This window comes from Myxine glutinosa, chromosome 7 (genome assembly GCF_964187855.1).
Source record: "Myxine glutinosa chromosome 7, kmMyxGlut1.1, whole genome shotgun sequence".
In the NCBI taxonomy this organism is placed as follows: Eukaryota; Metazoa; Chordata; class Myxini; order Myxiniformes; family Myxinidae; genus Myxine; species Myxine glutinosa.
This window is the reverse complement of record NC_136267.1, coordinates 110,094,388-110,111,445: the sequence shown is the minus strand read 5'-3', so window position 1 is coordinate 110,111,445 and position 17,058 is coordinate 110,094,388. Positions and strand designations below refer to the sequence as shown.

Sequence of the window (17,058 nt, the reverse complement as noted above, 5' to 3'; positions counted from 1 at the left end):
TTTGGGGCAGCTTTGCTGCATCAGGGCTTGGGCAGCTCACCATCATAGAATCCACTATGAATTCTTCATTGTACCAGAGGGTGCTTGAGGATAATGTGAGGCCATCTGTCAGAAAGTTGAAGCTCAACCGAAGGTGGACCTTGCAACATGACAATGACCCTAAACATACCAGTAAATCCACCAAGGAATGGCTGAAAAGAAAGAAATGGAGGGTTCTGGAATGGCCAAGTCAAAGCCCGGATCTAAATCCCATCGAGATGTTGTGGGGGGATTTGAAATGAGCTGTGCATGCAAGAAACCCCTCAAATATCGCACAGCTGAAAGAATTCTGCATGGAGGAGTGGGCAAAAATTTCTCCCAGTCGATGTGAGAGGCTGGTAGACAGTTATAAGAAACACCTACTTGAGGTTGTTTCTGCCAAAGGGGGCAATACCACCTATTGGAGCCAAGGGTGTACTTACTTTTTCCACATGCGAAATTTGCATTTATGTTTATTTAAATTATACAATGGACTACAAAATGTAAATGTTTCATGATATTTGTTATATTATATCACCTTTATCTATCAATATTGTTGAAATGAAGATCAAATAACTGTATGTTGAAATATCTTGAAAAAGTCAAAACTTTACATGGGGTGTACTTACTTTTTCACATGATTGTATGAGGAAAACTATGTTTTACCATCACGTTCATTATGTGATGATCAATGCGTGTGCAAATTTTTAAGTTCATCCGACGACTGATGGTCGAGATCAGTCCCGGGAAAGCTCAAAATCACCCCGTTCAGTTAGGGTTATAGACGTGTCAACCTGTACTACAAATACATCCATCAAAAGTAAGAATCAATCAAAAGTTGAAGACTTACCTGTTAGCTTTCCAATCTGCCAAAAGTCTGTATTAAACCGGCCTTTTATAAATCGGTAATCCCAAAACGCCCTTTCTAAATTAGAAATGTACCTTTCACGTTTTTCTTGAGACACAAGGCGAGACTTCTCAAGAAGATATTTCTCAACAACGGCGCTGCAAAGTGCAAACAGAATGCTGTTGGGTTCAAGTTCAACAAACCAAATCAGCAATGTGAGAAAACTGTTAATGTGAGAAATGTGAGAACACGATCTTTATGGATCGAATACCTGTATCTATAAGGTGGTTTAGCATTTTTTGGAAGAAACAAGATTTATATTAAGTGCTCATGGATTGAATTCCAATATATGACATTATTAAACATTAACATACTTCTGCATTGGCAAGAATAAGAGTAAAACACTTCATTTTATGTCAGTAATAATGTGAATAAATAACACTAATATTGGAAATGCCAAATGCAACAAATCTGCATATCGAATGAGAAAACGTCATTTTGGGTTTTTTTTTGTGTACAAGGTCAAGGCTCATGGAAGAGAAAGATGCAAGGTCATGACCTGAGATGGTGGTGACCAGTTATTTTGAAAACCTGGAGGGAAGAATGAGATTGAAGAGAATGTGGAAGTTGATTCCATAAGTCAGGAAAAAAAAAGAGTAATGAATGAGTGGAGGGGAGCAATGGTTCTGGATTTTGAGAGTTTCACCAGAAGGGGGTTGATGGTGGACAGAGTGCATCCTGCAGAAACCTGGGGAGGGGGATTGTGGTAGCACGGAAAGAGCAGAGGGTGCAAGACCAGAAAGGATGTGGTAGAAGACAGAGAGACCACCGACCTGTCTGCAATGGGAAAGTGATAGGCCCATATACTCAGCTTCAACGCGGGAGATTCCAATTAAAGGCCTTGGTCTCCACGGGGTCAAGCTAAGTAAGGTGTGAGGCAGGGGCACCAGCTCGGAGGAGAGAGCAAACAAGGCAGTGACTCTGCCAAACATTTCAGCCTTCATTATGGACTGCTAGTCCAATAGGATGGCGCAGAGGCTGGGATCAGTTTCGTCCCGGACTAAACCCAGCCCGACTGGTGCTTCACAGGCCGGACGTTGCAACACGGAACGTCGTTGCTCAGATAGACGATAACCCGTGGGTGTCCCATCTGCCAGCATTAGTACAATTGGACGTTAAAGAACCCTGAACATATTACAACTTACTGCTCAAATCAGCGTGTCGAATGTCTGGCCTGGCCAGCCAGTTCATTGAAGACTTGGGCCAAAAATGTTCTCAGGTCGACCCCAGAATAAGGTGGAAATATTTTGGTCAGTTAAAAATTAAGGCTCATGGAAGAGGCTCATGGAAATATTTTGCTCAAGTAGTAGTTGTAGTAGTTGTGACTTTTGAAGATTTAAGTATTTTTCTATTAAAGCAGAGCGAATATGGTGGAATATTTCATCCCCACCTCCTTATGTGCCTCTTCAGTTTGTTCCCCCTTTGGCGTATGTCCTTCTAACTTCCTATCCCTTCTCTCCCCACTAGTCTTACACTCCTATATCTTCCACTTTGTCTTCTATCCTCCCTTATTCCCTTCCTTTTTGGTTCACGAGTTAACAAGTGACCACTATATTCGTCATGTGTGTGTCTGTCTGTCTGTCTGTCTGTCTGTGTCTGTCTGTCCGCAGCATAACTACCCGATGATATCATCCGATCTTGATGAAACTTGGGTGGGAGGTTGATATCATGATCTAGTTGTGTCCTGCCTGGAGTGGGCGTATTGCGTCCATTGTGGGCGGAGCCACGCCCGAAAAAGATGTCTTTTTAGGGGGTAATCAAAGCTACATCTACATCAAGCTACATCTTCCCCGAGGGGTTTGGTGGAATCTGACAGGGGTTTCGATATTCGCTTAGGCCAATGTCATGTGTCTAGCCCCACGGAGCTCGATTTTTCTTTTTTTTCTTTTTTCATTTATTTATTTATTTATTTATTTTTCCCATTTCATTTTTCACCGAATTTTCGGTATTGTGTAGCTAACTAACCTCATAACTGATTATACATTATTTTCTATCTCATTTCAAGGTCAGTAACCTTCGTTTTGACATTTACAAGCCTGGCCAGTCCGGGCCTGTTTCGGTTACAGTCCGTCCTTTGTCATTGAATACCGCTCGCTCGTGAACCATCGTCGTCTCCTGACTTGTCTCAATTTTAAATTAAATGAGGAATCAATCCCCTGAAGGCATGTGTATGAAAAAATAGATTACCTTGTAGGAGCTGTGCTCCCACGTAATCGGAAGAATGGACGCGACAAAAAGCTGGAATTCGTCCGAGTTTCTTTATTGAAACAAAACAACTCGGGTACTCTCAAAAACCCGTTTATCGGGCAGCAATATATATACACATTATCCCGGAGCGTTTGCCCGGGAAAGGCGAGAGGGGGCGTGGCCGGGCGTCCTGGACGCGGCCTGGCAAGTCGAGGGCGGGCATGCCCGGGCGTCCTGGACGAGCCCGGCATGGTGATCGCTCCACGTCCTTGGTAGGTGCAAGGCGATTGTGTAAACCCAGCGGTAGCCGCTACACACGTCCCCCCAGAATCGACTTGCACCGGCAGGGTCAATTTAAGGGGGGTCCTGATGACCCGGCCGAAGCGACCCCTGGCGGGTCGTGGGGGGGGGGGGTGCGGTGTGGTGGTGGGCGGTCGAGTGGGGGGCACCGTGGACGGGGGGCGGCCTCGCCGCGGCGGGAGGGCCAACCGTGGCGGTTGGTCGATGTCCACGTGCGCCGGCTTGAGGCGGTCCACCGCAATCCGGTCCGACCTGCCGCCGATGTCGATGACGAACAACTTGTCGTCCCGTCGCAGGATCCGGAAGGGCCCGTCGTACGGCGGCCGAAGTGGCCCCCGGTGTGTGCCATGACGCACAAAAACGTACTCCGCTGTGCGAAGCGCTGGGGGGACGTAGGACTGGGGGTCACCGTGGTGGGACGTTGGCACGGGGGCAAACCGTCGGGCGGTCTCCTGGAGGTCCGAGCGCTGGTGAGCTGCGGACCAGGGACTGGTAGCGTCGGGCACGAATTCGCCCGGGACGCCTAGCGCCTGGCCGTAGACAAGCTCGGCGGTGGATGCCCGGAGGTCCTCCTTGGGGGCCGTGCGAAGGCCCAAAAGGACCCACGGCAGCCGGTCGGCCCAACCGCCGTCCTGCAGGCCGGCCATGAGTGCGGCCTTCATGGAGCGGTGGAATCGCTCGAACAACCCGTTGGCTTGGGGGTGGTAGGCCGTAGTACGGTGGAGCTTGACCCCCAGGTTGCGGGCTACCACGCCCCACAGCTCGGAGGTGAACTGCGGTCCACGGTCCGACGAGATGTCCGCCGGTGCGCCGAAGCGGGCGACCCAGGTGGCGATGAAAGCCTGTGCCACGTCGGCGGTGGTGGTGGAGACGAGGGGAACGGCCTCCGGCCACCTGGTGGTCCTGTCCACCATGGTGAGCAGGTGTGTGAACCCCCGTGATGGGGGGAGGGGGCCCACCAGGTCCACGTTGACGTGGTCGAAACGTCGTTCGGGCACGGTGAAAGGTGCCAGCGGGGCCTGGGTGTGTCGGTGGACCTTGGCCTGTTGGCAGGCTGTGGAGGTGCTGATCCAATCGCGGACGTCCCGTCGAAGGCCGTGCTAGACGAATCGCGCCGACACCAGCTTCTGGGAAGCTTTCCGGCCCGGGTGAGAAAGGCCGTGGAGGGAGGCGAAGATGCGGCGTTGCCAGGTAACGGGCACGATGGGGCGAGGCTGGCCTTGGGAGACGTCGCAGAGCAGGACAGTGTCCGCGAAGGGGATGTCGGCCAGGCGGAGGCCCGTGTCCGCCGCCCGGAGGGCTTGCACCGTGGTGTCGGTGGTTTGGTCCGCCGCCATAAGCGCGAAGTCCACGCCGAGGTGGACCGCGTTCGCGCTGGCCCGAGAAAGACAGTCGGCCACGGCGTTGTCTTTGCCGGCGACGTGCCGGATGTCCGTGGTAAACTCCGACACGGCGGAGAGGTGGCGCTGTTGGCGGGCCGACCATGGCTCCGTGACCTTGGCCATTGCGTAAACCAACGGCTTGTGGTCGACGAACACCGTGAAGGGTCGGCCCTCCAGGAGGTGGCGGAAATGGCGAATGGCCAGGTGTAGACCGAGGAGCTCACGGTCAAACGTGCTATATTTGAGCTCGTTCGGCTGGAGCTGCCGGCTGAAAAAAGCGAGTGGCTGCCAAACCCCGTTCACCCATTGCTCATGTACGGCGCCCACCGCGTAGTCGGAGGCATCCGTGGTGAGGGCGATGGGAGCGTTGAGCACCGGGTGAGCGAGCAGTGTTGCGTCGGCGAGGGCCCGCTTTGAGCTTTTGAAGGCCGCGTCCATTGCTGCGGACCAGACGATGTCGTGCTTGGCCGGCTTGCCCCGGAGGGCTTCGTAGAGGGGCCGCATGAGTTGAGCAGCGCGGGGCACGAAGCGGTGATAGAAATTCACCATTCCCAGGAATTCCTGCAAGGCCTTTATGGAGCGGGGACGCGGCAATGTGGTGATGGCCTCGACCTTGGTTGGCAGCGGCACGGCCCCGTTCTTGGTGATGTGGTGGCCCAAAAAAATCAACGGCCGTCGTGCCGAAGTGGCATTTGGCCGGGTTGACGATGAGGCCGTGCTCGCTGAGGTGCCCGAACAGTGTTCGGAGGTGGAGGAGGTGCTCGGCCCGGGACGTGCTGGCGACGAGGATGTCGTCCAGGTAAACGAAGAGGAACGGCAGGTCACGCAGCACGCCGTCCATCAAGCGCTGGAACGCCTGAGCCGCGTTCTTGAGGCCAAACGGCATCCGCAGGAATTCGAACAAGCCGAACGGCGTGATGACGGCCGTTTTAGGGACGTCGGCCGCCCTGACAGGTACCTGGTGATATCCCCGTATGAGATCAATTTTTGAAAAAATGACCCGTCCTGCCAGACGGGCGGAGAAGTCTTGGATGTGCGGGATCGGATACCTGTCGGGGGTGGTAGCGTCGTTAAGGCGGCGGTAGTCGCCACATGGGCGCCAGCCGCCCCCTGGTTTTGGGACGATGTGTAGTGGCGAAGCCCACGCGCTATCGGAGCGCCGCACGATGCCGAGGTGTTCCAAAGCGTCGAACTCGGCTTTGGCCACGGCGAGCTTGGCTGGGTCGAGGCGGCGGGCTCTGGCGTAGACCGGCGGGCCCGTGGTTGGTATGTGGTGCTCGATCCCATGTCGTACTGCGACGGCCGAAAACGTCGGCCGCGTGAGGGCCGGGAACTCCGTGAGCAGGCGAGCAAACTCGTTCGCCGCCGGGAGGGCGCATGCCAGCTCGGTCGGAGCGGAGCTGCTCAATGTGCATACCAGGGAGCTGAAGGTCTCGGCGTTGATGAGGCGACGCCGTTGGACGTCCACCAGCAGTCCGTGTGCGCAGAGGAAGTCGGCGCCTAGCATAGCCATGGGCACGCTTGCGGTTACAAAAGTCCAAGTAAAGCGTTGGCCGCCAAAGCAGAGGGTGACGTTGCGCGGGCCGAAGGTGCGGATGGCCGATCCGTTGGCCGCAACCAAGGAGGGGCCGCAAACCGCGGACTGCCTGTCCTGATCGGAGGCGGGTATGACGCTCAGTTGGGCGCCGGTGTCGCACAGGAAGCGCCGTCCGGACGCTTTGTCCGTGATCAAAAGTAAGTTGCCCGTGTGGCCGGCGCTCATGGCTGGTAATGAACGCCGGCCCGGCCGTTTCCCGGCCTGCCAAAGGTGCACGGGGGTCGGCATGTCCGGGCCTTCTGTCCGAACCTGGCATGATAGTAACACCACGCTTGGTCAGGTGGAGGCCCCGGTCGTCATGCTGGAGGTGGTCGGCTCGGCGTAGCGGCCGCCAATTGCGTCGGCAGTTCGGTCGTCGACCGTGCCGGGTGCTCGGGCGCCATGGGCGTTGCGTCGGACGGCGGTGGGCCCCAGGTCGCTGCTGCAATGCGTTGGCCTGCCACGGAGATCTTGTCGGCTTCCCTGGCGAGGGCGCGGGGATCCGTGATCGTCGTGCTCGCCCGGGCTAGGCAGCTGACGGAGGAACAGCTCCCGGAACAGGAATGCCGGAGAGTGCTCGCCGAGCAGCGAAAGCATGTAGTCCATTCGCTCGGACGGGCGCGTGTCGCCGAGCTCGGGCAGGTCGAGCAGGCGCCGTGCGCGTTCCACCGATGAGAGGGCGAAAGCGTCGAGGAGGAGCTTTTTAATCGCGCCGTATTTGTCAGCGGCTGGCGGGCTCTCGAGGAGGCTCAGGGCGCGGGCCGCGGTGGCTGAGCCGAGCGCTGCTACCACATGGTGGAAGCAGGTGTCGTCGGCCGTGATGCCTCGCAGGGCGAACAGGGAGTCCGCCTGGGCGAACCAAACCGCCGCGTGAGCCTCCCAGAAGGTAGGCAGTTTGAGGGCAACTGCCGTGTCCATGTCGGTAGGTCACCAATGTAGGAGCTGTGCTCCCACGTAATCGGAAGAATGGACGCGACAAAAAGCTGGAATTCGTCCGAGTTTCTTTATTGAAACAAAACAACTTGGGTACTCTCAAAAACCCATTTATCGGGCAGCAACATATATACACATTATCCCGGAGCGTTTGCCCGGGAAAGGCGAGAGGGGGCGTGGCCGGGCGTCCTGGCAAGTCGAGGGCGGGTATGCCCGGGCATGCCCGGGCGTCCCGGCAAGTCGAGAGCAGGCATGGCCGGGCGTGCCCGGGCATGCCCGGGCATCCCAGACGAGGCCTGGCAAGTTGAGAGCGGGCCTGCCCGGGCGTCCTGGACGAGCCCGGCATGGTGATCGCTCCGCGTCCTTGGTAGGTGCAAGGCAATTGTGTAAACCCAGCGGTAGCCGCTACAACCTCAAGTTAAATTAAAATATAGAAGTAAAGAACAAAAGTCCAACTGTTTCAAATAACAATGTATTTGGGCATTGAATACCGAGTGTTTTCACATCAATCCTCGTAAATTACACTCACCCTCTCACGGTACCATTATCCCAGTAGTTCACTTGGATAAACTTTCCAAAACGACTGGAATTGTTGTTGTGTGCGGTCTTGGCATTCCCAAAGGCCTGCAGAAGGGCACAAGCCTGTGTGATACGCTCAACATTTGCACAAACACAACAAAATCAAACGAATTAACCAAATTTGCATTGTATTCACCCTGTTCATCATCTTTCACATGGTAGTAAAATGTAGTTTTGCTACAATTTAAATTACTAGGGCATTGCCCGTACTATATCTATATCTAAAATTATATCCCCCCCCTCTATTTACATGAAATGGTTTGGTCCAAAGCGAACGGCTTGCGAGTACGGTGACAATCCCCCCCCCTCTATTTACATGCAATGGTTTGGTCCAAAGCGAACGGCTTCCGGAGTTTGGTAAAGAAATCGCCATCGCGTGCACAAACGCGCAGGAAAGCGAATGAATCGCAAATTCGGTTTTATTAGTTTTAAAACATAGTTTAACGCCAACATAGTTTGCAAACGTGAAATAAATGAATACGCTCTCAAATGTGCCATCCGAGGCAGAGTGTGTCCTCCACGTTCGGCACACGCGATCGTTCGCTGCTCTCTGATTGGTTGAATCGTTTTTTGGACATAGCTCGGTAAGTAATTGTCCGATTAATATGAAACCTTGAAAAGGCACATCCTCGGGTCCCCAGCAATATACCTGGCAAGTTAAAAGTATATCGGACCGGTAGTTGTCGAGAAACAGCGGTCACAGACAAACAAACAAACGTACAGACGTACAGAGATTACTGGAATTATAGATAGATACTAAAAACAGTTAATATATACAACAAAGACGGTCTTAAACCAGACTCATCTGTATATGGTTAGAGCAATAAATAGTTAGAGCATCTGCTCCAAGTATGGCAGGTCAGCAGTTCAATTCAGACCACGGCTAAGTCAATCGAACACTGCTTCCTTGCTTGACGTTCAGCATTTAAAAATGATAGAGCACGGACAAACAACCATGGGTAGGCATCTATGATGAGGAGGAAATTTCTCCTAATTTCTCCCTGCTGAGTGCAGACAGAAAAGAGACTTCATATAGATGTCGTCACCGTAGCCAGATTACCCCCAGGATTACCACACCGTCATATTTATCTGAATGCTTAATCTCAGTGATCCCACAGTTACTATGCCTTCAGGGCATGAGATGGCATGCATGCTGAATCTCACAGTTAATCTGCCCTCAGGGCATGAGACGGCATGAATGCTGAATCCCACAGTTACTCTGCCCTCAGGGCACGAGATGGCATGCATGCTGAATCTCACAGTTACTCTGCCCTCAGGGCATGAGACGGCGTGAATGCTGAATCCCACAGTTACTCTGCCCTCAGGGCACGAGATGGCATGCATGCTGAATCTCACAGTTACTCTGCCCTCAGGGCATGAGACGGCGTGAATGCTGAATCCCACAGTTACTCTGCCCTCAGGGCACGAGATGGCATGCATGCTGAATGTCACAGTTACTCTGCCCTCAGGGCATGAGACGGCGTGAATGCTGAATCCCACAGTTACTCTGCCCTCAGCGCATTAGATGGCATGAATGCTGAATCTCACAGTTACTGTGCCCTCAGGGCATGAGACGGCATGCATGCTGAATCTCAGTTACTCTGCCCTCAGGGCATGAGACGGCGTGAATGCTGAATCCCACAGTTACTCTGCCCTCAGCGCATTAGATGGCATGAATGCTGAATCTCACAGTTACTGTGCCCTCAGGGCATGAGACGGCATGCATGCTGAATCTGTTACTCTGCCCTCAGGGCATGAGACGGCGTGAATGCTGAATCCCACAGTTACTCTGCCCTCAGCGCATTAGATGGCGTGAATGCTGAATCCCACAGTTACTCTACCCTCAGGGCATGAGATGGGTTGAATGCTGAATCCCACAGTTACTCTGCCCTCAGGGCATGAGACGGCATGAATGCTGAATCCCACAGTTACTCTGCCCTCAGCGCATTAGATGGCGTGAATGCTGAATCCCACAGTTACTCTACCCTCAGGGCATGAGATGGCTTGAATGCTGAATCCCACAGATACTCTGCCCTCATGGCATGAGACGGCATAATTATTTTCGTGTACGAGACGGCGTAATTCTTTTTCCAAGAACTCTACTGCTAAAGGGAAGGTTTTTGAAAATGTCAAGAAGGCGATTTGTGTTCTACAGCGTTCAAGTATACAATTTTAACTGAAATAAAATTAAAGTTTTAAAGGCTGTAGAAAAAAACCAAATCAAACTTTTCGGAAATTTGCCAACATTGAAGCATCATATTTTAAACGACCTTAGTTAACACGCTACATTAGTTATACATGCCTGTTGTTTGTGTCCTTTATGACATCCTTAAAAAGGCCTATTTGGAATGGTTTTCAATTTTGTTTGATTGCCAGACAACCAGTCTAAAATAATTACCTTACCCCCTCTATGCGCATAAGCATTCGGGATAAAATTCCATAAATCTTGCCAATTCCGGAGCCAAAGTACTGCTAACCTGCAGGTTTGTGTTCTGATTTGTGTTCAACAGTGTTCAAAATATAACATTCAATTGAAATTAAGCAGTTCCTCGATCAAAGACCGACATCTCTTGACAGACAGACAGACAAAGTAACCCAGTTGCTTAACCCCACTCTTCGCTTCACATGCGCGGTGGGGCGAAGGGGAAGGGGGGTTGTGGGTTGGCGGGGGCATGGGAGAGGGGTAATAATAGTCAAACATTCCGCCAGAGTAAATGTGGACACATGACACCAATGGCCACTTTATCAAAGACCAACAACCATTCTTTTTAAGGAAAGATTTATATTGATCATCAAAGTTTTTTTTGTAACACATAAATATTGACAACATTTATTGCTGGATTGCGTTTGTAGACTTAGAATCCCAAGGTGTCATAAGCACCATGGCCGAATTCCAAATTCCTGCCTCAGTCAAACATCAGGCCTAGCCAGACGGTTCAGGAAGAATCTAGCCAGATTTACTTCCTCAGTCGACCCCACAAGGTCGAAATAATTGTGGGAAAGAAGATAGTTCATTGCTGGAATCTGATTCGTTAATTTTTGCATGAATGTACCCATTTATGTAAGCAACTAAATACACATCATTGCAGCAGTATATTTATTACGAATGTACTGTAAATATGGTGGATATTCTGACATCTCCATCCTTAATCGCCCTTCCTCCTCCCCTGCATGTGCAACATATCAACTCAACACCAGCTAGGATTTCAAAGGGCCCGACCCCCCCCCCCCCCCCCAAACCCCAGAATTGGTTTATTTTATCATGAGTTCTATTACCCACTAGCACCGGAAGTTCCACTGTACGATACACATCTTTGCTCCCCCAACCATGAAACCCTGGGACGATTAATTTGTTTAAATTACCTAAAACCCCCCCATGCACCTCTTCCACCCCACTCCCTCCCCACTCCTCACCTCGAGTCCAACCACATTTTTGTCCCCCGTCGCAACGCGGAGCGAAAGGGGGACTATGGTTTTCCCCTCCGTCCGTGTGTGCGTCTGTCCGTGCGTCCGTGCGTGCGTCCATCCGTCCGTGAGTACGTGCGTGCGTGCGTACTGAATTCTAATTTGGTGTGTGGGTGCAACCCACGTCAAAATCCAAGATGGCCACCGCCATGTATGTGTAGTGAAATCGTATTCGTATTAATGCTGAACCCAGGTGATGCTCGTTGCTCGCTGACACCGCTAGGGGCGCGGCTATAAGACCCGCTGCGGCCGGTGCTCAGGGTACTTCTCCTGTGACATGTTACACCTCGTAGACTCGCTAACGGTACGCCTGCATAGAATATTAAGCTTGCTTGCATTGAATGTTATGGATTGACCTATGTGATGCCAAACCTTATGCCTATTGCATTTCCTGTATTTACAGAATGATGTCAAAGGTCTTAATGGAATTAAACCAACAGATGGACTAATGTTGTGGACTCGATTGGTTTTCCACAACACTTAATTCCATTAAAGATCTACGGACATGGCTGGCAACAAGACGCTGTTGGTCACACAATTCTGCGCCGACCCGCAAGCCTCGGATGGTGGATTGCAACTGAAGCACTGGCTGAAAACGTTGGAGAACCATTTCGCTGAGCCTGAGACCGAGCCGACGGCTGCCTCGAAGGTAGCAACGCCACGCCCCTAGCGACGCTGCACTCCAAAGTCCTACAAGGTGTACAACAGTATTGCACAATGTGCGACCTCGCTATTGCGGAGCTCAAACGATTGTACATAAAGGAAAAGAGCCCGGTGTATGCTCGGCATTTTCTCTTATCACGACGCCAGCAACCCAACGAGCCGATGGATCACTATGCCCAGGAGCTCCGGCAACTCCTGCTGGACAGCACCCGGGAGCCACGGACTCACGAGCAGGCTCAGGATGACCTTCTCCTAGACGCTTTCATCGCCGGGGTCTCCTCTCTGGACCTAAGGCTCAAACTCCTGGAGAAGACCGACCTGACCTTCACGGCGGCACTCGAGCAAGGAAAGGTACACACTGAAGCGCGGTTGCAGTCGAACGCCTATGATCGCACGCGCCTCTTGGCAGGAACCTCGCTACACGCACGGCCGGAGAGTGCTACCGCCGAGGGAGCGGAACTGCTCGCGGAACTCCAGGATGCTCCGGAGGAGGATCCGGTCCTGATGGCTGCCGCTACGACCAGACCCAAGGCCTTACGCTGAGCCACATGCTACTTCTGTGGGGGACAACGACATCTCCGGACAGTGTGTCCGGCTCGGGACGCCATATGCCATTTGTGCTCGCAAAAGGGGCACTACGCAAAAGTGTGCCGGAAAACCGCACGCGGCTCGCGGCCGCGCGCGACCTTGAATGGGCTCATTGCAGAGCCTACGAGCCGAGCTCGGAACACGGCGCCTTACCCGGCTTTGATGGACAGGGTCCCTCCTCGCGGGCCCCTGGTCGCTCAATCGACCTTGGCGAGAGACACCGAACAGCCACAACAGTCTCATCCTCAATCGGGCACGGCACATGCGTCCTTGACCAGACTCCGGGCCACGCGAGGGGCTTTGGAGCCTCGCCAAGCCCCAGCGGTACGTTCTCGTCGTGTCTCTCAAGAGCGTACAGCGTCCACTGGCAGCGACACGAGTTCGGTACCAACTACGGTGGCCCACACTCGTCAAACGGCGATTTCGAATACTACGGAGGCCCATACTCGTCAAACAGCGATTTCGAATACTACGGCGGCGCATACTCATCAAACGGCGATTTTGAATCGTCAAACGGCGATTTCGAATACTACGGAGGCCCATACTCATCAAACGGCGATTTTGAATCGCAAAGCAACGGAATGCATGGGAACGCTCTCTGATGGCTTTAACGGATTCCCCATGAACAGCGAATACTCCGGCAACGACCGCAAAACTGCAGATTGCATGGGAACACACCCTGACAACTTATACGAGACTCCACGGGCACCCTCTGACGCCCGGACAACTGCCGCTGGCATAGGATCCACCCGCGAGGCTCGGCCGACCCACTCGGGAGGTTCAGTCCCACTCCCAGCAGGCTCGTCCGGCCTGGCTCAAGCCTTTATTCCCCTCATGTTCGAGGGCCATTGTGTGCGTGCCTTGGTGGATACAGGGTCTACGGATAGTTTTATCGACCAGCGACTAGTGCACAGGCATGGTTGGCAGGTCTTGAGGTCTAGGAGACGGATCTTCATGGCTTCCCAGGGACTTCGACTCAGCACGAAGGGGGAATGCCGATTGAAACTCGTGATAAAGGGACGGGTTTTCCCAGATGTACACCTTATGGTCTTACCTGCTTTATGTGCTGATATTCTGTTAGGACACAATTTTCTTAAGCGACATGGACGTCTGGAAATGGAGTTTGGTGGGCCTGACACGCTTGTTGTGGGGGCTGACGCGCTTGCTGTGTGTGCCCTAGCGAAAATGGAAATCCAGCCGCTTTCGCTGTTCCCCAATCTAACCTCCGACTGTACCCCTGTAGCGGTAAAATCACGGCGCTACTCTCGAGCAGACATGCAATTCATTGCGGACGAAACGGCACAGCTCTTGAAAGACGGTATCATAGAACCTAGCCGGTCGCCGTGGAGAGCCCAGGTCTTGGTGGTGCGAAGCGATGCACACCGCAGACGCATGGTAATCGACTATTCCCAAACGATTAACCGCTTTACACAGCTGGATGCCTACCCCCTTCCGGGGATGGACGCGCTGGTGCGACAGGTGGCCCAGTACTCGGTCTACAGCACTCTCGATCTCCGTAGTGCGTACCATCAGATCCCCATCTCTAGGGCAGATCGTATCTATACCGCGTTTGAGTCGGGGCAACGGTTGTACCAGTTTACTCGATTGCCTTTTGGGGTGACGAACGGGTTCTCCTGTTTCCAGAGGGCCATGGATGACCTCATTGCAAGGGAGAACTTAACCGATGTTTTCGTCTACCTAGACAATCTTACGGTTTGTGGGTATGACCAAGGGCACCATGATGCTAATCTGAAGCGCTTCCTCGAGGTCGCGCAGAGGTATCACTTAACCATGAACGAGGCTAAGTGTCAATACTCTCTACGCAAGATAGATCTTCTGGGGTACACCGTGACCCATGGCTCTGTCGCTCCGGATAAGGAGCGTCTGCGACCTTTGCTCGACATGGCCCCTCCCAGCGATCGGACGTCCCTGAAGCGCAGCCTCAGGCTATTCGCCCATTACTCAAAATGGGTCCAAAATTTCTCTGCGAAACTTCGCCCCCTTGTGGCCTGCGACACATTCCCTCTGCGTCCGGCCGCATTGGCGGCCTTTGGAGGCCTTAAGGCCGACATCGCCAGTGCCGCTGTGGCGACGATCGACGAGAGCGGATCTTTCGTCCTCGAAAGTGATGCCTCGGATCAGGCCATCGCGGCAACCCTCTCCCAAGGAGGGCGTCCGGTGGCTTTCTTTTCACGGACTCTTACCTCCGCTGAGCGGAGACATTCGTCTGTCGAAAAGGAAGCGTATGCGATCGTCGAGTCTATTCGGCGATGGCGCCCGTACTTACTCGGGCGATGTTTCCAAATCATCACGGACCAGCAAAGTGTTGCGTTCATGTACGACACATTACACGCCCAGCGCATTAAGAATGAGAAAATCACTTGCTGGCGTATAGAGCTTGCCGACTTCTGCTACACTATCCAATACCGCCCAGGGAAGGATAACCAGGCCGCCGACGCCTTATCGAGACCGGTTACGTGCGCGGGTATCGCCACTTTGGAGGGCTGACGCGCGCTGCATGCCACTGCGGGGCATCCAGGCGTAACGCGTTTCGCTCATTTTGTGCGGCGCGGCAATCTACCATACTCGATTGACGATATCCGCCGTATCTGTCGCGACTGCGCTATATGCGCGGAAATCAAACCGCGTTTCTATAACCCTCCCATGGGGACTCTGGTTCGGGCTACGAGGCCGTGGGAACGCTTGGCGATGGATTTCAAGGGCCCATTGCCGGTGTCGAGTAACTCTCGCTATCTGCTCACTATCGTCGATGAGTACTCGCGATTTCCCTTCGCTTATACGTGCGTGGACATGACTGCTGCCACGGTAATGCGACGCTTACAGAATTTGTTCTCTATGTTCGGGTACCCGGCCTATGTGCATACTGATCGGGGTGCGGTCTTCTTGTCTCAGGAAGTGCGAGGCTATCTGCTCCAAAATAACATCACTTCTAGTTACACCACGCCGTACAGACCCCAGGCAAATGGGCAGATCGAACGCTTCAACGGGATTATATGGAGGGCCGTCATGCTCAACCTCCGGACCCTCGGCCGGGGCCTCGATAAATGGGCTTGGTCGCTACCTGCGACGTTGAACTCGATCAGGGCTCTACTGTGTACGGCCACCAACCAGACTCCCCACGAGAGACTTTTCCACCACCCAAGGAGCACGGGGTGTATACGGTCTTTACCCAGTTGGCTCGCTGAGCCCGGGCCGGCCTACCTCAAACGGGCGGTTCGCACGAGCAAGTACGACCCCTTAGTGGACTAAGTGCAGATACTCCAGGCTAATCCTGAGCATGCTCGTGTGATGACGGCTGATGGACGTGAGACCCCTGTCTCTGTACGTCATCTTGCCCCATGTGGGGTCGCCGACCCTTGTAGGGAATCGGACGCACCGATCGAACCAATCTATGAGACTATGGACTCTTCCGACGCTTCCGTCGCTGACAGTCTGCCGACCCTCCCTTCGCCACATCTACCGTGCCCGAAGGCTTGGCGGTACCCCCTTCGTCCCCTGACTCCGGTAGCTCCTCCGACGCCGGGGTCTCTGGGATATGTGATGCCGTACCCGGGGAATTTCGGACGCGTGCTGGCAGAGAAATTCGCCGCCCAGACCGGTACGGTTGGGTCGACTGATACCATATTCCACACCCTGTTAATGCTGACGCTCGCTCGATTCTAGCCGCTCTGCAGTGTAATTCTAACGGTGGGGAGAATGTAGTGAAATCATATTCGTATTAATGCTGAACCCAGGTGATGCTCGTTGCTCGCTGACACCGCTAGGGGCACGGCTATAAGACCCGCTGCGGCCGGTGCTCAGGGGACTTCTCCTGTGACATGTTACACCTCGTAGACTCGCTAACGGTACGCCTGCATAGAATATTAAGCTTGCTTGCATTGAATGTTATGGATTGACCTATGTGATGCCAAACCTTATGCCTATTGCATTTCCTGTATTTACAGAATGATGTCAAAGGTCTTAATGGAATTAAACCAACAGATGGACTAATGTTGTGGACTCGATTGGTTTTCCACAACAGTATGTCTGAACCTTGTTTCAACTAATTCCATCCAGCAGTTCAGGAGTGTATAGCAATGTTCTGCCTCTTCTATCCAAGGCAATGTTCTGCCTCTTCTATCCAAGGCAATGTTCTGCCTCTTCTATCCAAGGCAATGTTCTGCCTCTTCTATCCAAGGCAATGTTCTGCCTCTTCTATCCAAGGCAATGTTCTGCCTCTTCTATCCAAGGCAATGTTCTGCCTCTTATATCCAAGGCAATGTTCTGCGCGCAATCCTATTCCTGATTTTCATAAATGATCTCACTGAATCTCTGGAAAATCCACTTTATCTATTTACTTTGGATTCCACCTTTTACCGTGACAACTCTCATCCTTCAGCCAGGCAGCCTGCAGCCTCTTCCATCTCTGCAGACCTTGAAAAAAAATTACAAGGTGGTCA

The 17,058-nt window shown here is 52.9% G+C and overlaps 2 protein-coding genes across 3 annotated transcripts in view; one reads left to right on the top strand and one right to left on the bottom strand.

Annotated features, from left to right (window-relative positions):
- The window catches only part of LOC137431586 (hyccin), a 576,074-nt gene that overhangs the window by 308,926 nt on the left and 250,090 nt on the right, over positions 1 to 17,058 (top strand). The gene's annotated exons all lie outside the window — the stretch shown is intronic.
- The window catches only part of LOC137431580 (unconventional myosin-IXb), a 232,539-nt gene that overhangs the window by 137,596 nt on the left and 77,885 nt on the right, over positions 1 to 17,058 (bottom strand). For both annotated transcript variants that reach the window (XM_068123054.2, XM_068123055.2), the window contains exons 6-7: positions 7,833 to 7,927; positions 961 to 1,023 (exon numbers count right to left, since the gene is read on the bottom strand). In XM_068123054.2, coding sequence (XP_067979155.2) covers positions 961 to 1,023; positions 7,833 to 7,927 — 158 coding nt within the window. The remainder of the gene's footprint in view (positions 1 to 960; positions 1,024 to 7,832; positions 7,928 to 17,058) is intronic.